We start from the raw sequence: 22,448 nt of genomic DNA on the forward strand, positions 1-22,448 counted from the left end.
ACCTTCAAGAGTGAACTGTAACATAAATGATCAATTTTGGTTGATAATATTTCTTCAGTGTTTCATTTAGTTGTATATGTGTTTCACTTTCTAAAGGGGAGGCTGTAGGGAGTAGATGGGAGTGTCCATTAAAAGTGAGTTTTTGTTCATTTTTATGGTAACTTAAATCTGCATTGCACAGTAGGGACTATTTAGAAGCAAAAGGTCATATATATTGGATTAGTGTTCTGTAATGGCCAACCTTGTCTTGCCTAAATATTTAGCAAGTTATATAACATCTTTGTGTTCATGCTTTGTCTACAGAATTAACTATGATTTTCTTTTCTTTTTGGGTCACACTTGGGGTTCCTCCTGGCTCTGCACTCAGGAATTGTTCGGGGGACCATATGGGATACCGGGAATCGAACCTGGGTCAGCCGTGTGCAAGGCAAATGCCCTACCTACTGTACTATGGCTCCAGCCCCAGAATTAACTATGTAGAGTAGAAATATATGCAAAACACTTGGTGCATTGTGTACAGATTCACTATCTGTTGGCTACTCTGTTTCTTATAAGAAGTATTAAGTATGTTTGTCTCGGCGAAACAGGAACACACCTGCAGGTGTTTTGCTGGCACAGTAGAGGAGGTGAGAGAACAAAACTATTGAAAAGACTGATAATGTCAGGGTGGGGCGAGCAGGACAGTCTGGTCAGGCAAGAGTGTGGTCGGAACAGGGTTGGAAGCAGAGAGGAACAAAAGACAAGGAGAACTGTTCAGGCGAAGAGGTCAGCAGTAGGAGAGAGGGATGTCAAGAGGGAGTAGAGGAAGCCCAGACCAGGGTGCCTGCAACTTTCCCTATGAGCAGACTTTTGCATGTACTTGCCTGTTTGTCTTTTCCTGAGTGTCACAGTGTTTTGCATGATGCATGAGCTAAAATTTGACTTCTAAACTGGTTATTCATAGGAGTGTCCAAACATGTTGGGGATGCCCTGAAAGCCCATTCCTCCCAGTCCCTGAGAAAAATCTGGACGGTTGGAATCCCTCCTTGGGGTGTCATTGAGAACCAGAGAGATCTTATTGGAAAAGATGTAAGTAGACAATCCTTTCACAAATACAGGGACTGAATCTGAATCCAGTTGCCAACCTCGCATGATCTCTGGATATCTACATCTTGATGGAACTAATTCCAAACCCGCTCCTGACTCTCTACTGCCTCCTTTTCTCTATCTTAGAAAATTATAACCCCATATTTATAGGTGCTCACAGCAAAGATTTTGCACTAATCCTGGAATGATTTTTGTATTATTTCTTAAACCAGATCCACCTTCATTTAAAAAATGTATCCAGATGTTGATCGGTACAAGCCACCATTTCTGTTACATGGGTGATTATTCTCATTCTTATCTCTGATTGCAGACATGTGTGCTAATCATGCTTGTCATGGTATACATATCATGAAACAAGGGACATTTGTGATTTGGTTCTTGCAAGCTCTCTTCCCTTACCTTATACTGTTCTATGCTTCCTTCATTCCTGTATATTGTTGCCTGGATTCCATCTGCCTATGTTTCTAAAATAAATGGTCTTATGTGTTTATAAGACTCATCTCTATCTTTTTGCAAAAGTCTCACACAAGATATTACAAAATGTATGAAGCAGAAAGACAACCAACATCATTATTATTATTTAGGTATGTAATATTTTGCATTTTCAACATATGTTTATATACAAAGTGTGAAGAAAAGATTATTTGCAAAAAAAGTAACAGTCAAATCCCACTTCTTGAATCTGCTTTTTAATTTAATTACTTAAATAGATGGTAACCAATCATGGAAGACTTATGGTATAATTTTCATTTTGGAAACTTCAAATGTAGTACAGAGAGATTAGAATATTGAACTTTTATATACTTATATCCAGTTTCAGCACGTATGAACTCACAGCCAGTTTTGTTTCATCTGTTCCTAACTTCTCTCCAGTATTTGGAAATAAATTCTAGGCATCAATTTTATTGGTAAACATTAATGATTATAAAATACATGGAAAAATAAAATATATGGCCATGCTGTCACAATTATACCTTAAAATTAATAATAATTCCTGAATAGTATTAAGCATTCAATCTATTTCAAATTTCTGATGGTCTCAAAGTTTATTAGTTGTTCAATTTTATGATTTAAAAAAGTATTTCTTACACATTGTGAGTTGACATACCTCCTATGTCATGTTCTATGCTTGTACCTTAACATACATTAAAATATGCTTATAGATTTTTTTCTTTCTTTTCTTTCTTCCGTTTGTGTGTGTGTGTGTGTGTGTGTGTATGTGTGTTTGTAGCAGTTTATTGAAGAAAATGTGTTATTTGTCCAGAAGAGTTTCCCACAGGATTATTTTGCAGATTTCACATCTAGTGGTAGGATTTCTTTCTTTCTCTACCTGCTGTCTTTTCTGTAATTTGGTAGTGTGATCAAAAGATCAATTAGATTCAGGTTACTTTATGGAAGCTTATAGGAGGAAGTGTGTCCTTCCCTCACGATGCATGTTTTTTCTTTTTATAGTGTTAGCAGTCATTGCCTAGATTCATTGTTTAAATAAATATGCAAAATGCAGATCTTACTATCCTTCTTCATTTATTCTGTATCACTGTATCACTATCATCTCATTGCTAATCAATTTGCTCGAACGGGCACCAGTAATGTCTCCATTGTGAGACTTGTGTCACTGTTTTTGGCATATTGAGTACAACACTGGTAGCTTGCCAGGCTCTGCCGTGTGGGTGAGATACTCTCAGTAGCTTGCCGGGTTCTTGGAGAGGGACGGAGGAATCGAACCAGGGTTGGCCGCATGCAAGACAAATGCCCTACCCACTGTGCTATCGCTCCAGCCCTTCACTTATTAAACATTCTAAATAGTGCTCAGGGTTACTTCTGGATTACTGCTTGCAACCACATAGATACTTCCCAGAGCTGGGGATTGAATACAAGTCTCTCCCATGCAAAGCGTGCACTCAGCTTTTTTGTTTGTTTGTTTCTGTGTCATGCTCAATGGTACTTAGGACTTACTCCTGGCTCTGTGCTCAGGGATCACTCCTGGTGGAACTTGGGGGACCATATGAGGTGATGGGGATTGAACCCGAGTCAGCCAAGTGCAAGGAAAGTGCCCATAGCCCTGGTGCCATGCACAGTTTATTAAGCTAACTTTCTACTTGTCTGCTTTTAAAGAAAAATAACACTTTGGGTCCCAAAGGTGCATTTTGACTTTTTATGTCTGATAATTTTTTTATATACTAAAGTAGTATAATTTAACTACTGTCCTATATTATATCAATTTAATTGGTTGTTTTTATTTCTTTTATAAGAAATAATATAGGGGGCTGGAGAGATAGCACAGTAGGTGGGGCGCTTGCTTTGCACATATGACCAACCTGGGTTTTATCCTGGCATCCTATATGGTTCCCCGAGAACCTTCAGGAATAATTCCTGAGCACAGATCCAGGAGTGACCCCTGAGCACTGCCAGGTGTGTTTCCTCACCCCGCCGAAAGAATTCATATAAATATTTTGATAAGATACGGACATCTTATTTTATTTTTGAAAACCATTTAATTAACTCACTGGGATCATCCTTTTTACGATATATCAGAACCACACCCACCAGAGAGTTCCCTACCCTAACTCCACGGAAGCTCAGTTCTGTAGGCAGAAGTTCTGATGAGTGCCACTTACTCACTGCACCATCTCTCAGGAACCTGTTTGTTGTTTTCTTACAAGATACATAAATCCTTTAAACTCACTGACTAATTTCCCTAAAAGTAATTGTCAAAGCGGAGTGCTTGGGGAAACAGATACATACTTTGAAAAATGTGATCATTTATTTCCAGAAAGCTGGACCAGTTTACATTCCCACCAGGAGTTGTGGTGATACCCATAATCATACCCAGTACTGGATGGTCCGGCTTTATTTCTTTGTAACTTTGTCATTCTTATAGGTCTACACCTAATTGTTCTTACACTTATTTCTGTTATACCAATTCAGCATTGTTTATCAATTTTTCTGTGCATTTTCAAGAATATAGCTTTTATGTTTTGAAAGATATTTAACATTATAACTAATTGTACTTGTACGCTGTCTTGTCCTGTGTGTGCATTTACCTGTTTTAAGCTTTGTATTATTTATGATTATTCTTCCCTATGTAAGCAAATGTGGGGCCAGGGGCCTGCAGCTCATATTTTGCATGCCGGAGCCTGAGTGTGACCATCTGGCACTGCATGAGCCTCTGAAAATGACTGGGTAGTGATACTTGATGCATGAAGCTGGTATCCCCATAAACAAAATACTGAAAACTTAAAAAAAATTACAAAATATATTTATCATTTTTTCCCAGAAAAATCTCTCTCTCTCTATATATATGTATATGTATATATATATATATGTATATGTATATATATATATATATATATATTGCTTTTTGGGTCACACCCAGCGATGCTCAGGGGTTCCTCCTGGCTCTGCACTCAGGAATTACTCCTGGTGGTGTGTAGGGGACCATATGGGGTACCGGGGATCAAACTTGGGTCGGGTTGGCTGCATGCAAGACAAAAGCCCTATCTACTGTGCTATTGCTCCGGCCCAAAAAATCTATATTTTTTTATAAATAGTTGGATTTCTGAAATTTGTTCACTGAGCATTTTGACATGCTTTAATGATATATGTCCTCTAATTCACTCACAAATTAAAGTGCTGGCATCTGATTTCTGTCCCCCACTTTTCCACTTGCAGTCATGCACTTAATCTGAACTCATCTGAAGAGAGAGAAGTGAAGTTTTGGAGGATTAAGTATTTCCCATCATAGGAAGTCCTCAACATGTCCTCCATCAATGTAGCTCACTAAGTCTTCTGAACAGCCCTTAAATGTTGGCATGGATGTTGCACATTTTAGAGTCTTCAAAATGCGTTGAGGATTAAACCTGGAGCGCCAGCCTGCGAAGCATGCACTCCAGCCCTTTGGATGTCTCCTCCATCCTTAGAAAGATTCATTTGAGAGGCTAATATCAGTAGAGTTTATAATGTGTTTTACATGTTATTTGTTTTAAGGTCCACAACAACACTTTTTGATGTAGGAATTATTGTTTTTTTTACTTTCACATGAAGAAAATGAGGCTTGGAAAAGAGGCTAGTATTATCTAGAGTTCAAGTTATTAAGCAGAAAAATCTGCTCTGACTCAGATTGTAGAATCATTTTCAACAGCCCAGCAGTGCCAGGACATGTAGACCTGCAGTTGGGGGAATGTGCTAAGCACAGCATGTGTGAGTGTTGTTGAATGTGGATGGTAGTTCTGCCGCTCAGTGACGGACTCACCACATAAGGTCAGAGCGCAGAGAGATCTATAAAAAAGGGGAAATTATGGTTACACAAATGGGTCCTTCATCAGTCAAGTTGAAGAGGAAATTTTTTAAGGAGGACTTCATATTTTAAAATGTATTCATTTTATTTGTTTTATGAGGGGCAGTACCAGACCTTCCAATGCTGTAAGGGCCATGTTGCCATGCTCTGGGGACCATGTGGCACTTGGATTAAACCCCGGGTCAAGCAAGCATATATGCTACCACTTGAGTTGTATCTTTAACCCCCAAATCACTTTTTTGTGTGCGTGTTTGGAGATCTAAATAATGATGAGAGAGTTTGGGCCATCACTCCTGGAGATTTGTGTCCAACTGGGCTGGCTGTTCAATGTTCTGGCCCAAGGATGCAGTGGTGCTTTGGCTTGGTGGTGCTGGGGACCATCAGAACCCCCACTCTCACCCCACGGGTCATGTGGTTCCAGGAATCAAAACTGGGAGAGTGCATGCAAAGCTCTGGACTTAACTGCTGAGCTACCTCTTAGGCCTCCCAGTCACCTTTTGTAACCTCAGCCAGAATGTTGTAGCATGGCATCGAGTCTGCAGAGTGGTGGGCCCAGGGAAGGAGCTTCAGCGCTGCCTGTCTCCTGTGATCCCATCCCTTAGGTGGTGTGTCTCTACCATACTCTCGGCAACCCCCTCAGCAAGTTCACCACCCTCAACAGCATGCACTCCCACTTCATCTTGTGCGACGACGGCACTGTGGGCAAGTACGGAAACGAGATGAAGCTCAGACGGAATCTGGAGAAGTACCTCGCCTTGCAGAAGATCCACAGCCGTGAGTGCTCCCGGAACCCAGCCCAGACCCTCCAGGGAGCCAGGCATTCTGCCTTCCTGTGGAGAGACCCCTGCAAGGGCCGGCCTTGGGAACGCCCGGGGAGGCCAGGGGTGATGGAGAACTGTGTGACAGGAGAAAGGAAGTAGGGGGATACATGCCAGGGGCCCAGCCCAGGCAGGGGGTTTTGGGAGATGAATGGAGACTCAGCAAGTTCTTGGGGTCAGTTGCATGGAGGGAGAGAGGGGAAGTCTCAGGAGGAAAGGGGCTGAGGAGCAGTCAGGAGACTCACCTGAGCAGAGAAGGGGATGGCCCTGGAGGGCATCTCGGGTGGGGCCCTGTGTCCTGTCAGGCACTTGAGATGTGACAGCCTTGGACGCTGTCCGTGCTGCAGCATTCTGGTGGTGATCTCTGAGGCGGTCACTAGAGTGTCTGGAGGAGGAAGAGAAAAGGGACTAGAATCTGCGCTTCCTTGGTGGAAAGGTGGAGATTCTTTTTTTGTTGTTTTTGTTTTTATCTATCTATCTATCTATCTATCTATCTATCTATCTATCTATCTATCTATCTATCTATCTATCTATCAATCATCTATTATCTATCTATCTATCTATCTATCTATCTATCTATCTATCTATCTATCTATCATTTCTCAGATTGGGGCTGGGCCTCCTCCACCCAGATCCCCAGTTTTCCAGTAACTTGGCAGTCACACCCACAAACTGCCCCCAGCGCCATGTAATCTCATCAAGGTAGAGGTTCTTATAAAGAGGTAGGTGCTCACAGGAGAAATGGAGACTTTTTTTGTCCAAGGCAGAAAAAAGTAGGTCCCTGACTCTTGTCAGTGCGTGAACTCTCCCCTTGATGTGTGTCCCTGCTGCACACAGCCAGGTGCGAGGAAGGCTCTCCCTAGCCTTGGGCTTCTGTCTGGGAAATGCTGAACATCTTTTGAGTTTTGACCTGTTTCCCCACGGGAGTGAATGTGGGCAGGTTGAGCACATTCAAAACTCTCTTTTGCTGCTTGAACCTCTAGTAATGGAGTGAACACCAGCCAGATATGCAAAGGGTTCTCTGCCTCTGAGTCTGAGTACGAGTGAACGGAGATACAGGATTTTAGCTGTGCCAATAATAGTGCTGGTGCATAGCAGTCTCCAGCGAATGTCTCATTCTTCCCCTTTTCTCCTCCTTTGCTATAAAAATCCCCTGGTTGGAGGAGGGGCCTGAGAGAGACTCTGGGGCCATTGCCAGTCACATAGAATTGAGTGTGGAGAAGGCATGGAGGCTCATCTAGGTCAGAAAAGGGGAAAGAGAAGGCTGTGGGCAGAAGAGGGGGGGGAGGAGGGGAGATGGAGGGAGAGGAGGAGGGCAACAGAACACTGGCCCTGAAGAAGAGTCTTTCCGGTTTTCTTAGAGCCAGAAGTATCCATTGCTGGGAACTGTCTTGTCCCTGCTGAAATAATTATGGAAGGGTTTATGCATCGCTGTGATGTGTGTCACTTCCCAGTGTATCTCCTAATCCTCACCCTTCTCTACTGGTCACTGTTCGATGTCTGTTTTTCCAGAGTTTCCTGGGTTCACATGTCATATATGTGATTGTCACATATGTGACATATTGTCACATATCGATTCCATGTGCATCTATAGATATATGTGTGGGTTTTAAAATATAGAGGAATATGCTATGTACACCACTCTGGATTTTTCACTTAATCTCTTTAAATTTCAAATAATTTTTTAAAATTAAATATTACATTATGGATTTTCAGGAATTTATGTTCATGCTTCTGTCTGTAGGTGTATAATACTGTGTCCACCACCACAGTTTTCACCATGCTCATCCCTCCCACATCTCCTTTCTGTCTGGAAGCACTTTTAAAAAGTCAAGTTACTCATTAATCTTTTTCTTACATTTTTCTCTTTATGAAACGGTAGTGACTGGAATGATAGTATAGCTGGGTCTTGCCTTGCATGCAGCTGACCAAGGTTCAATCCCTGGCACCTCATATGGTCCTAGAGCTACACCAGAAGTGATTCCTGAACACAGAGCCAGGAGTAACCCCTGAGCACTACTAGGTGTGGCCCCCAAACAAAAACATAAAGGAAAAAAAGAGAGAAATCCACATAGTAAAAGATAGCATAAACTGAACCGTGAAAGTCTTCAAGAGCAGTCCGTCTCATCTCGTGCCTTGAAATAACTTCCATTTAAATAGATTGCTTGGGAGAAAGGCTGAAATACCATTCATTCTCTTTCTTTGAGTTATCTTTGGAATTTTTCACAAAGAAGAGTCAAAATCCTCTGTGGACTGCTTAAACAAGTATTAAAAACTTTGACCTGCGCTTTCTAACCTGAGGAAGCCTCGAGGTACTCTTGGCAGGCAGGTGGATGTTATCTGAAGTCCTCTCTGCTGGTCTGACCTGGAGCTAAGCCAGCAAAGGTCACAGGAGAGGACGAGTAATTGCAGAGATGTGGCAAGAAAAGGTTGATATCTGGAAATCCCACAGTGGCTGACTGGCCGAGACGGGGCTCTTTCTTATGGGCTGTCTTTCCTTACAGGCTCCAGGCAAGGTGTGCCGGTGGTGGGGCTGGTGGTGGAAGGGGGCCCCAATGTCATCCTGTCTGTGTGGGAGACGGTGAAGGACCGAGACCCCGTGGTGGTGTGTGAAGGCACGGGCAGGGCCGCTGACCTCCTGGCCTTCACCCACAAGCACTTGGCAGATGAAGGGTGAGTTGTCGGCTCTGTGTTGCATTGAGAGTAGGCTGTGGTGCCCGTTCATTGTCAAGCTCAGTTGGCAGCAGGGAATTGGGGAGTGACATCCTGACATTTACGCATTCAAATGCTGCCCTAAAGCTTTGATTTCTTGCCACTTTTGAGATAAGAAGGCGGTTTTTCTCTAGCCAGCAAAGCTTTATTCAGTGTTGGGATTCTTCCAGTTTCAAAAGAAATTGGAATTTCTTCACGCAGTACTGACCATGAGTAAATACAATGCTTATGGGTTAAAATGCTGCCCTGCCAACTTCCTTACTGACCATCCATTCAACTTGCTTAGCTTGACCTGCTCTCTCATGCCTTATCATTTCTTCCCCTTTCTCTCCCACTCTTTTTTCTTTTTTCCCTTCTCTCTAAAGCCACTTTGAATGATGGGTCAGAACCTTTTGCGGTTTTAGATCTCTTGAGTACGTGATGCTCTTTATTTCTGCAGATCTATCAGCTGAGAACCTAGCACCAGAGCTCTTTCTTCCAGATTACTCTGGTTTTGCTTTCAAGTTCGGCCTCTTCCTCTTGCTGCTCTTGGTGCTTCCTGCTCCTTGGCTTTTTCTTGACCAGAGAACCCCCACACCCCACCCCACCCCCTAGACAGATGTTTTTCTTGTGGCTTGCTTGCTCCCTGCTCTGTGTAGCGTCAGATTACACCCGATTGTTTTTCAGAGCCCTTCGTCCTCAGGTGAAGGAGGAAATCATCTGGATGATTCAAAACACTTTCAACTTTAGTCTCAAACAGTCCAAGCAACTATTTCAAATTCTGATGGCGTGCATGGAGCACAGAGATTCTGTGAGTAGGATGAGTTGATGACTTAGCTCAACTAACTTGAAAAATGTCTATTAAAAATAATTATTCTTATCATTTTTATGATTTTTTAACAGTATGTAAGTTAACATTTTTAACTGGATAGTATGTAAGTAGCCCTTTAGAACTTGACTTAGTTTCTATTTTTTCTTTTTTAAAATTTTGGGCCACATCTAGTGGTATTCAAGCGTTCCATCTGGGTCCGTGCTCAGGGATCACTCCTGACAGTGCTTGGGGGTCCATATGGGGTGTCGGCTACTGAACCCTGGTCAGCCACACGCAAGGCAAGCACCAGACTTAGTTTCTTATTCTTTCCCATTCCACCCTACCACAATACTTCAAATTCCCAACTGTATCGGGGGTTAGGGGGAATCTTTGGCAGTACTGTATAGAAGTAATCAAATTTAGTGACAGTTCTATATAAATATTTCTAGAGAGTAAAGAGACAGGGTCATAGCTTAAGTGAACTTGGTGACCTTGTATTCTGGGTTCAATGGCTGTATTCTTGTATCATGAGTGAATCCTACAGGCGACCATGATGGGGTTGGGGTGGGGTGTATTGCACAATGGAATGTGAGAAGATATTCTGGGAGAGAAAACAGATTCAAAAAATTATGGGCAATAACTTAACACAGATTCAGGAAGATATCTTAGTATTTTAGGGTACCTTTATCAAAATTTTTATCAGCAATTTACATAATATTAAGCTAAAAATTGGAGTAAATATGAAGATATCACAATTCACAGAGATCTTTCCATATTTAATGGTCATTCCAAATCATACAAGATTTTGATATTATTCAAACACTTCATCTCAAAAATACATCTGGATCAGTTGATTTAGACATGGAAAAACATATGTTAAAAATCTTTGGGACTTCAGTTCACTAATAACCATATTATTCAAGTACATACATACATGTGACACACATGTATATAAATAATTTGGAAAAACTGTTGTGTTCATTTCCAGGATATAAAATTTTAAATTCATAAGTAAAGTCTATTTTGTCTTTAAAAAATTAGTTGCTTTGATGCCTTGGACATTTTGACATTGTATAGACATCATATTTGCTCATTGGGGTCTCTGCTGTCTCATTTATATGACAAATCCTTGAGGACTCATTTCTCATTAACAAACAAGTTGTACTTTCTAAGGCTAGTTGATAGAAGGTTCTCATTTAGTATTCTTTCAAAAAGAGGAAATATTCTCCATTTCCCTATTTTAAAAAGTGTTCTCTGTTATAAGTAAAAAATGACTGTTTTTATGTTAATAGTCTTTTCCTCTGTTCATTAGCTCTAGTGAATTTTGTGAGTACTTATGAAAACATTTCTTTGCTTACTTCTTTAAACGTCAGCCTTTGCTCTGAATGGTTCTAGATTACTATATTTGATGCTGAATCTGAGGAATCACAAGACCTTGATTTAGCAATCCTAACGGCTCTGCTAAAGGGTGAGTATCTGAGTAAGTTGTCCCTCACTTTTGTTACAGTTATGCTATGTAATAACTATTACTACAGTTGTCCCTCACTTTTCACATTCCATGGTATTTAGACTGATATTTTATTTTATCTTTGTTTTGGGGCCACACCCAGTTGTTCTTAGGACCTTCTCCTGGCTCTGTGCTCAGAGTTCACTCCTGATGGTCTCTAAGGACCATATGTGGTGCCAGGGATAGAACCAGGGTCAGCTGTGTGCAAGGCTTTACTTGCTGTTCTCCCTCCGGCCCTATTAGGCTGATATTTCAAATAAAATGTATTTTATTATTTCATCCTAGGCACCAACCTAACAGCATCAGAACAATTAAATCTGGCAATGGCTTGGGATAGAACGGACATTGCAAAAAAACATATTCTAATTTATGGACAACACTGGAAGGTAGAGTGGAAATTGAATCATTTTGAAGTATATGTGTTTTGATTTATTAGAGAGGGACAGCATAAAAAATAGAACCATATAGTGGAATTTTAGGTAAGAGCTTGAGTATGTTTAATTCACCACTTGTACCCAGAAACCGGATAGATTTAAAAAAAAACAGGCCAAATTATGAAAGCAGAAAAGAAATTAACCTGGGATTTTTATTAGACTTTCATGAAACTATAGGTTAATTTAAGAAGCATTGAGGTTGTTTTTTTTTTTTAAATAATAGCCAGTCATCTGAGAGCAAATTCATTCAGAATGTCTTTTATACCCTCCATTTCATGTTTTAAAATTTTATTTTTTATTTCCTCACTCAGGCCAGAATCTTTCTTAATAATTATTTAATGATTATGGTGTCTGTATATTTTTTAGCTCAAAATTCATGGGATTCTTAAGTTGTTTCTACTTTCCAATTTGTCTCTATATCTCTTGTTTATTTCTACCTTTTGAAGCCTGGTTCTCTGGAACAAGCTATGTTCGATGCTTTAGTGATGGATCGTGTGGATTTTGTGAAACTCTTAATAGAGTATGGAGTGAACCTACATCGCTTCCTTACCATCCCCCGACTGGAAGAGCTGTATAATACAGTGAGTATTAGAATATTTGGCTAATTACCTTCCATAAGAATTATTAATGGACTGGGAATAAGACTCAAATGGTTGATCACATGCCTTGCATGTGCAATGTTCTGGGTTTGATTTCTGGCACCTTATGGTGCCATGGGCCTCTATCCCAATCCCTCTACCCTAGTTTTTGAGCACTTCTGGTTCTGACCAATACAGGTGGTAGGCCCCAAAACAAAGATTTATTGATTAAGATTCAGTTTAAGCCAAATATTTAATATTCAAGTTCCCTTAAACGTTCTTATTCAAAATAGCTAATAAAGAGACAATACTTTTTTTGGTTTTTGGGTCACACCCAGTGATGCACAAGAGTTACTCCTGTCTCATGCACTCAGGAATTACTCCTGGCGGTGCTCGGTGGACCATATGGGATGCTCGGATTTGAACCTGGGTTGGCCGAGTGCAAGGCCCTACCCTCTGTGCTATTGCTCCAGCCCTATGGAGACAATTCTTTCAACCAAAGAAACAGCTTTGCCATTGAAATTTTATCCTAAGGACATTTCTGTATTTTAAAGGAAATAAAATCTAACAAGGATTTTAGATTTTAGATTACTGACAAGGAGTAGTGGGTTAACAAGCATCAGGGTTTCAGTTATACCGGTGATATGAGTGAGGGGTATATCCATATACCCAAAACATAGACTTGACAGAAGTGAAACATGAGATCTAAGTGACAATCACTGAAACTTGAAGTTTCTCCCCTGCCTGTGAAGTTGACAGGCAGGGGTGAAGCGGGGTTAGAATGGGGAGGGAATCTGGGAACACTGGTGAAAGGAAGTTGACACTGTTGGGGGATTGATGTTGAATTATTGTTTGCCTAAAACGCAATTATCAGTAAATGTAACTGTAAATCATGGCTCTTTAATAAAAATTTAAAAAATAAAGAAAATAAACTAATTGAATTTCAGAACAGAAACATACATTTATTTGGAATAAAATATATAGAATATTTAGAATTTTATATGTAAAATTAAAAAGAACCATACATCAATTTAAAATATCAGAGGCACATTTAAAGCCAAAAATGGAAATACTATGCAGCTGTTAGAAAAGATGAAATCATGAAATTTGCATATAAGTGCAAATTTATATGCACTTAATATGTTTCATGTTGATATAAGATCAACATGAAAAGTATCATGTAAGTGAAATGAGTCAGAGAGGAACGGACATAGAGTGACTGAACTCATTTGTGGAATATAAAGTAACAGAATGGGAGATAGACACCCAAGGATAGTAGAGGTAAGGGCCAGGAAGATTGTTTCATGACTTGGAAGGCGGCCTCACATGCTGAGGGAAAAGGCAGTTGGATAGAGACCACTAAGTAAATGATGCTTGAAGGACTAGCTCAGGACGGGATATATGTGCTGAAAGTAGACTATGGACCAAACATGATTGCCTTTTACTACCTGTATTGCAAACCAGAACACCCAAAAGGAGAGAAAGAGAGTAAAAGATAATATTTGCCTTCCACGGAGGGGGGCGGGGAGGGTGAAGGGGATGGTGGGGGAAGGAGATCAGTTAGGAGTGGAGGGAGGGATTCTGGGATTATTGCTGGTGGAGAATGGGCACTGGTGGAGGGATGAGTCCTTGATCAATGTAAGACTGAAATGTAATCATGAAAGTTTGTAAGTCTGTAACTGTATTTCATGGTTTTTCTTTTAAAAAATTAATTAATTAAAAAACCCAAAGATGGGAATAAGAATAAGTGACTTTAATTGAGTTGATGTAGGTAAAACAAAACCACTGCTGAAACATCGCCTTGCAAATACTTCATGAAACTAGACTGGCCTTTTAACCACAGTGATATCTCTGGTTACACAAACCATTCTTTTTCTTTTGAATCTTACCCTTTTATCAAAGTCCTGCTCAAATCCTGTTTTCTGGAATACTCCAGTTCGTAATTGATCTGTCCCCATAGAAGAAATTATTTACAGCTCTTTGTAATCTTACACATCTTTGTATTGTTTTTATTTTTAAATCTGAGTTTCACTTTCCTTTGTCATACTATAAAAACTCTTTTAAAAAATCCTTATATTCTTCATTGAATTTTAAAAGCTTAATTCAATGTTCAATAATTATCTGTTTATGGATTATTGCATATGATAAAGGATAAATTACTTGAGGTTTATGACTATTTTGGAGAAGTTTTGGGCCACACCTGGCAGTGCTCAGAACTTGCTTCTGGCTCTGTGCTCAGGGATCTCTCCTTAGGACATGGGGAGACCCTGGGAACCAGGGATAGATCCCAGGTTGGCTGTGTGCAAACCAAGCAAGTTCTTTATCCACTGAACTATCTCTCTAGCCCCTTTAAGACTTATTCATAAAACAAATTTAATTAACTTCTTATTACTACACTTGTGCATCATATTTATACAAAATTTAAATCTAAACTTATCTTAAATTTTTATTACTAATTTTTTCATTGAATCTCTGTAAATTACAGTTATTCATGATTAAGTTTCAGATGTACAATGTTCCAACACCAATCCCTTCACCAGAGTCCTCTTACCTCTACCAGTGTCTCCAGTTTCCTTCCCGTAAAACTACCTTTTGCTGGGAAACATCTTCTTTAGAATTAATATGATTTAAGCTTCATTCTAAAGATGTTTAAGAAATTTTCAGCATTCTGATCATTTATGCAATTTTGAAATAAAATTTTCTCCTCTTAGTGAAAATAAATAATAGCAATAAAAATAATAATTCTTTTTTTTTTCTTTGTCACAGAAACAAGGGCCTTCTAATATGCTCTTGCATCATCTTATCCGAGATGTAAAACAGGTAACTTCATTTTGAAGGTATCGAGTTTCCTTTGTGTGTTCCTTTAGCTTTGTGACGGATGTGTTGCCAGATTTTGTTTGATAAAGTGTAGATTTGTGTTTCCTAGTGAATTACATCTTGTCTGTACTCTGAACAGTTTCCTCACTAAGCCATACTCATATTTATTTTATATTTTAAAATCTTTGAAGTGGCATTGACTTATACTTATTTTCTCTTATAATGAAGTACAGACACACTAAACTTCTATGACTTGTAGTAATAAGGCTTCATTTCCACTTGAAACAAAAGTGATAAAAATGATAAAAAATGATAAAAGTGATAAAGATGCTGAACGTGAAGAAATGTCTTAGTTCTGTCATATTTAATAGGAAACCAAAATAGACTTATTATTCTTTATGTCTTGCAATTCTGAAATGGTGACTTGGGGGCTCTTACCAGTTCCTTTGTGAGTCTAAACACTGTTCAAGGATCACAGGGTGCATTCGGCTCTTCTGTACCCTGATATTCTGCTAATAGTGCTCTCTCAGTGAACTCAGCTAAATCAAAATTAACAGAAGATCGTCTGCTCCCTTGGGTTTTACAGAAGTTTTACAACTGGAATTTTATGCCTTAATTTCCTATTCATTACTAAGAACTTTTAGTGATATTTGAAAATTGGCATGAAAAATTTTCATCATGGTTAAAATACATTCACAGCACAATTATTTATTTATTTATTTATTTAACACCATGGTCTATGGAGTTGCTCATAGTAGAGCTGTTTGGGCAGTCAGTGTGTCAGCACCAACCCCACCACCAGTGTGACCTTCCCTCCACCATGTTCCTGGTTTCCCACCCTCCCCCAAAGTCTGCCACCTTCACAGGCACAAAATAGTCTATTATATCCACAGCACATTAAAAAAACTTTAAACTCACTTTTTCTGTCATTGAATATCTTGAAGAGATCGTGGACTTTCTGGTTATAATTATTTGCTGGGTGAGTCAGAGTGGAAGGTCCGTGGAGGAAAGCATTTGCTTGGTAAATTAGTGGTAAATATACACGTCCGCTCTGATGTGAACTAAGTATGCCTTGACCTATGGTAGATCAAAATGATTTTCCTTACATTATTTCCTTAAATTCTTTGAAAAAAAAGGGGATGAATTAGGTTAAATATGCTTCTAAGTAGCAAATAAGCACCTTATTTTTGGTGATCCTTAGAAAAAGTAAATTCTTACTACGAAAGAAGAAATTAAGTCATTTACATTTGTTTATATTTAAACTTATTTTTACTCCAATATTTGTAAGCATTACATATGATGTGTTTATTTCAAAGGTTTAACTCAGGGGCCAGAGCAATGGAACAGCAAGTAGAGCATTTGCCTTGCATGCAGCCCTCGGGTTCGATCCCTAGCACCCCATATGGTCCTCCATGCCTGCCAGGAATGATCCCTGAGCACAGAGCCTAGAATAAACCCCGAGCACCACTGGCTGTGACTCTAAAACAAAGCAAAACAAAAATTTAAAAAAAAGTTTAATTTGGTACTCTGTGTACTGTTAAAAAATGCACTATGTATCTGGTAAAGATAGTACAGTGGGTAAGGTGTTTGCCTTGCACATGGCCCACCCGGTTTCAACCCTGCCATTGCATGTGGTCCCCCAGGCACTGAGTGCAGAGCCAGAAGTAACCCTTGAGCACCAATGGCTGTGCACTCACTCCAAAAGAAGTACCACAAATTCACAAGTCCACTTACGAAGTAGCAGTAAGAAGGGTTTTTAGAGGTCAAAACAGTTTTTGTTTAGAATAAGATCGTGTATTTGAAAATCTGTGCTCCACCTTCTCACCACCATAACATTTGTCTTGGCAACAGTTATGGTTTGCGATCTCACTTGCTTCTGTCATTCATGCCCTTTATTTATGCTTGCTGTCCTTCTTTTCACATTCTTGTTTTGTGTATGATATAGTCAACACAGTGTTATAGACATACCATTTCATTTCACTTCATTTCATTGATTTAATGAAATGAATTAGCTCAGGATTTAATCCTACATAATTAGGCATCACATATTTTTAGCGTATACTTCAAATGATCTTACTTCTTTGTAGTAGGTATGTCACTCAATTGAAAACTATTATTCGGACTATATTTAATATGTATAATTATAATCTGTTTATAGATAAGAAAGAAAAAGTGATTAATGAGCATTTGATACTCCTAAAATTAAAAACATTAAAGTAAAGTCTTCTTTTCCATCTGATCTAACATGTTGTATCAATAGTTGGTCATACTAATTAATAGATGATTGAAAAATCTGAACCTATCTCTTTGCATTTGATTCTGTCACATTTTAATGGCATGGTAAAACATAGAAAGAGAACTGGTAGCTATGACGTATTGCATATTTTCGTTTCAGCATGCACTTCTCTCAGGCTACAGAATAACCTTAATTGACATCGGACTGGTAATAGAATATCTCATTGGTGGAGCATATCGTAGCAGCTATACTAGAAAAAATTTCAGAATCCTCTACAACAACCTGTACAGGAAACACAAGGTAGCCTAATTGAAAAGTACACTAGTAACATTAATGACAAATAGGGGTATACTTTTAAAAATGGCTTGGGAAATTTAGATATAAATGGTTTCTGAAATAGATGTTCAACATATAGATACTTATTGAGAATTTGCTACATATCTCTGTGCTAAATGCTGGCATATTAGCTTGGGGTAGCATAAAGATTTGAGATTTACAACATTTTAAAGGAAATAGATTTGTGAATAACTAGCCACAATATAAGCCGGATAGATACAATACACACTACATTGATATTGGAGTAGTTAATTGACAAAGGCCAAGCAAAGAGATGATCCATTCTTTCATTTTCTTATGAAAATATAACAATGAAACATTGTTTTAGGATTAGGTTTATTTACTCATAGTCTGTATGTGGTCTGAAAATGGCAAACTGGGACCAGGGTGGTATTCTACGGGATGATGTCTGTAGGACGCACTTCATGAAATGTGTTATAAAAACTGTAGATCGGACTTTTTTTGTTGTTGTTGTTGAAAGGCAGGAGCATGAAAAACTGAACATACTGCAGTATGATTTTTACAGTGACACAAAGACCTTTGCTGTAGCAGGAGTGACTAAAAGTTCTGAGAGACGAGAGCTTGTTTTACAACTTTATGGGAAGTCTAAAATATCAGGCCATGCCTGACATTTATCTGTAAAGAATCAGGTGAAGTGAATACTCAAATTGGCCTGGAATATGAAAAATCAAAATCAAGCCAAAAAGCCCAATCTTACATAGACAATGTTATTATTATTATTATTATTATTATTTTTTTTTTTTTGGGGAAAGGTTTTGGGGTCACATTCCGTGATGCTCCAAGGACCATGTGGGATACTGGGGATTGAACCCTGCTTTCCCGTATGCAAGGCAAAGTCCCTACGGCTGTCCTACTGCTCTGGCCTCAGGAATGATGTTCTTTATTGAGATATCTAAGGCATAGGAATGCTCCTGAAGCCTTGGTTTGATGCATTCTTGTGAGGTTAACAGTGGCAGGTGTAAAATCTCCTGTGACCTTATGAAGGGTCCTGTGGCAGTTCTCACAGATGCAGCTGCAAATAGGTATGCAATTATCTAACTCTTTTCTTTAAGACAAATTTTGGGTCATACCTTGTGGTGCTTGGGCTACCCCTGGCTCAGGAATTACTCCTGGCAGTGTTCAGGGGACCATATGGGATGCTGGGAATTGAACCCGGGTAGGCCACGTGCAAGGCAAACACTATATTGACTGGGGTTTGATCTCCAGCATCCCGTATCCCGAGTGATCCCTGAGTGCAGAGCCAAGAGTAACCCCAGAGTACTGCTGAGTGTTAACCCCAAACAAAAGCAAGAATGAAAGAAACAAATAAATTACGTCACTTGAATGAGAAATTGAATCTGTGTGTTTGTTTTCTCATCTATAAAATTGAAATGCTAATACTTGTTTCATAAATTTATCAAAAGGATTGAGTGAAATAATATCCCCCAACCCCACATTCCTTGTATATGGAGGTTTTATCATCATCATAATAATTAGATGGTTACTAGTGAAACCACTAATGGTATATCCAATACTATTGACAGTAGCTTGGGTATTATCTTTGAATTATATTTTATCTTAAGGTATTATCTTAAAATTATATTTGAACCCCATAATTTCTGTGTCTAATTTATACTTATAAGATAAACTGGAGAAAGAGCAAATGGCAGGGCACTTGCTTTTTATGCAGCTGACCCCTGCAGATTGGATCCCTGGCATTGCCATGAGTGATCTCTGAGCTAAGAGCCAGAAGTAAGCCCTGAGCATTGCTGGATGTGGCCCCCAAACCAAACAAAGAACCCCACAAACTAAAAATAGGTTTAGTTCAGAGTCTCTTGCTTATAGTGTAATGTTTTATGTCAGTCACTTTAAGAATACTTTTGTTTTTCTTTTTCAATGACGAAAGCTTCAAACTGTTAAGTTTAGAATTTTGTTGTTACTGGACTTCTCCCCAGGAATTCCAGTGGAAATATTATATAACACCTGGAAAAATTCCATAACTTTCTAATTTAATGGTAACCTTGGAGTTGTTTGGAGTGGGACTTTTTCCTTATCAGCGCTATGAATCTTTATTGCCTATTCTGAACCCACTCCAGGTATAGCACATACATCGGTCCTAATGGAATTTCCACGGAGGGAAGGAATGCAGATATATCGTAGGGAGTGAACAACCTGTTCTCTACAATTTCTGGAAATAACAATGTGCTTAATCATAAGAAGGAGCTCGTGAGAGTTTTAATTGGGTGAATGATTGCTAGGGTATATTCTAATCATGGAGGAAAGAGCCATTTAGATAGTAGGCAGAATCCAACATTACTTGGTTTCCTTATTGTCTGGAAATCATAGTTGTAATGACTTCTTATTTTTCCTTTTTTGTTTTTAAAAATAAAATAATATGGCAGCGAGTGACCAGCATTGCTCATAGCCTTTCTCAACACCCCCTTCACTGGAGACGCACTTCAGGGAATAGGTCTGAGTCTGCAGAGAGCACAATGCACTCCCAGTTCATTAGGACTGCCCAGCCTTACAAACTCAAGGTACTGTGTACTTGTTTTCAGATTTAAAACAAAATTGTCTTAAAAAAATAAAATTGTCCCTGAGAATTGAGACTGTTTTTCTGTTTAAGTTGGACAAAGTGAGATTTCAAAGGTGTCGTAAACAGACAGTGCTAGTCAAAAGCATACAACTGTCTTCTGGCAGAGCACTGGCAAGGAAGTGATTACTGGGTTTCATTCTTGGTCTTGATTCTACCATGTTTATATAGTGACTCAGAAAGTCAGCTCCTGGGATGGTACTAAGAAAATAGTCATCACTCAATTCTATGCCCTCGTCCAACTTTCCCTAAGGTTAATTGGTGTGACTTCCTTCTTGTCTACTTTTCTTTCAGATTGCTCTTTTGCATCTTAGTATTTTCTCTGTAAGAGTTCCTTGAAATTGATTTAGACTGTTGTTGCAATATTTCATTGATAATGAAGTTTTTTTTGTGTGTGTGCACAACTCTTATTTCCCTACTACTTGTATTACTTGTATTACAATCCCACTTTCCTTTGGGGATAAATGCTTTAGATTGGGGCTACAGCACTGTACAGCAGGTAAGATATTTCTCTTGCATGCAGCCAACCTAGGCTTGATTCTCAGCATCCCATATGGTCCCTTGATCACTGCCAGAAGTAATTCCTGAGTGGAGAGCCAGGAGTAATCCCTGCGCATTGCCAGGTATGACCCCTGCACAAAAACAACAAATATATACAAAAAAAGTGTTTGCTTAAGAATTTACATTATGGGCTGGAAGAGATTTGCTTCACAGAACTACTAGATTGAAAATAAACTTTATATAATTACCATTAGTCATACCAATGAACACAAACTACCATTTTACATAAAAGATTTATTTTTGCAATTTTTCCTATCATATCTTTTAATTAAATAATAATTGTTAATACTACTTGGCAGGCATTAATGTCAGATGCTTAGTCAGATTTAGGAGACATATGCATTAAGATATGATAAACTAGAAAATGTTTTCACTTTCTTAAAAATTGTAATGGTAGGAACTGAATAGAAGAACAGGCCTAAGACACTTGTTTTGCACGCGACTGAACTCATGTTTTATCCCCGGCACCACATATAGTCACCTAAGCACTATTAGGAGTTGTCCCTGAGCACGGAACCAGGATGACCCCTGAGCATTGCCAGGTATAACCCCGCTTCCCCCACCCCCAAAGTTCTAGCTATGGCATAAGTATGATGAACACTGACATAGACACACATATGGTTACATACAAGAATCATGGACATTTATTTCATTTTTTTGTATTTTTAAAAAAATTTATTTATTGAATCACCTTGTGGAAAGTTACAAAGCTTTCAGGCTTATGTCTCAGTTATACAATGCTGGAACACCCGTCCCTTCACCAGTGCACATATTCCACCACCAAAAACCCCAGTATATCTCCCACCCCGCCACCCCCCACCCACCCCCACCTGTGTAGCTGATAAATTTCACTTCACTTTCTCTTTACCTTGATTACATTCCATATTTCAACACAAAACTCACTATTGTTGTTGGAGTTTTTCCCCCAAAAGGACAGCCCTGCTGAAAAGGAAGCATTTGATAGTCAGTTTTCCATTGCTGAGAATGAAGAGATATGAAGTTGTATGGCTTCTATTGAGGTCGTGCAGTTGGGATTTCTGTATTTTAGTATTTTAGTAACTAAGTCCAGGGAGATTTATGTTAGAAATTGCATCATTTCCCTTCCTGAGGCAGCATGGGGCTATGGCTTAGTTCACAGTCCAGATACATTTCTGCGAGCAGCTTCTGGTACCAAAAGTAGTCTAGCTAGCTTCCAGATCGTGGTTGATCAGCCGCAGAGTGGCCACACAAACGTGTGGCCATCTGGGTCGCATTTTGGTGGAGAGCGCGCCAGTATCACCCCTGTCCCGAGATCATGCACATGTCCCGCTCTTGCAAGTTCATACCCTTTTTTTTCTTTCCTTCCCGTGCTTCCAAGTCCGTACCTCCTTAATGATCCTTATAAGATGGTGGACTCCACGCCGTCTTTCCCTGAAAAGGGAAAAAAAGCTGAGAAAGAAAGACCTTTCCCCTCCTTGGCCAGCGTGGGGCTATGGCTTAGTTCACAGTCTAGAGACATTTCTGCGAGCAGCTGCTGGTACCAAAAGTAGTCTAGCTGGTCTCCAGATTGTGGTCAGTCAGCCGCAGAGCGCCTACACAAATGTGTGGCTACCTGAGTCGCATCTCAGTGGAGAGCTTCTCCAAGAATCACGGACATTTAGAAGGTGGCTTTGAGGTGAATTCTAAAGGGTGAGTTTACCAGGA

The 22,448-nt window shown here is 39.4% G+C and overlaps 1 protein-coding gene across 1 annotated transcript in view; it reads left to right on the forward strand.

The window, feature by feature from the left end:
• Positions 1–22,448, forward strand: part of TRPM6 (transient receptor potential cation channel subfamily M member 6) — a 127,072-nt gene that overhangs the window by 19,546 nt on the left and 85,078 nt on the right. Inside the window, exons 5-14 of the mRNA XM_055135132.1 lie at positions 944–1,068; positions 5,986–6,157; positions 8,706–8,874; positions 9,580–9,703; positions 11,099–11,171; positions 11,496–11,596; positions 12,091–12,225; positions 14,989–15,042; positions 17,435–17,575; positions 20,014–20,148. Of these exons, the coding sequence (XP_054991107.1) occupies positions 944–1,068; positions 5,986–6,157; positions 8,706–8,874; positions 9,580–9,703; positions 11,099–11,171; positions 11,496–11,596; positions 12,091–12,225; positions 14,989–15,042; positions 17,435–17,575; positions 20,014–20,148 (1,229 nt within the window). The remainder of the gene's footprint in view (positions 1–943; positions 1,069–5,985; positions 6,158–8,705; positions 8,875–9,579; positions 9,704–11,098; positions 11,172–11,495; positions 11,597–12,090; positions 12,226–14,988; positions 15,043–17,434; positions 17,576–20,013; positions 20,149–22,448) is intronic.

This window comes from Sorex araneus, chromosome 1 (genome assembly GCF_027595985.1).
Source record: "Sorex araneus isolate mSorAra2 chromosome 1, mSorAra2.pri, whole genome shotgun sequence".
Lineage (NCBI taxonomy): Eukaryota > Metazoa > Chordata > Mammalia > Eulipotyphla > Soricidae > Sorex > Sorex araneus.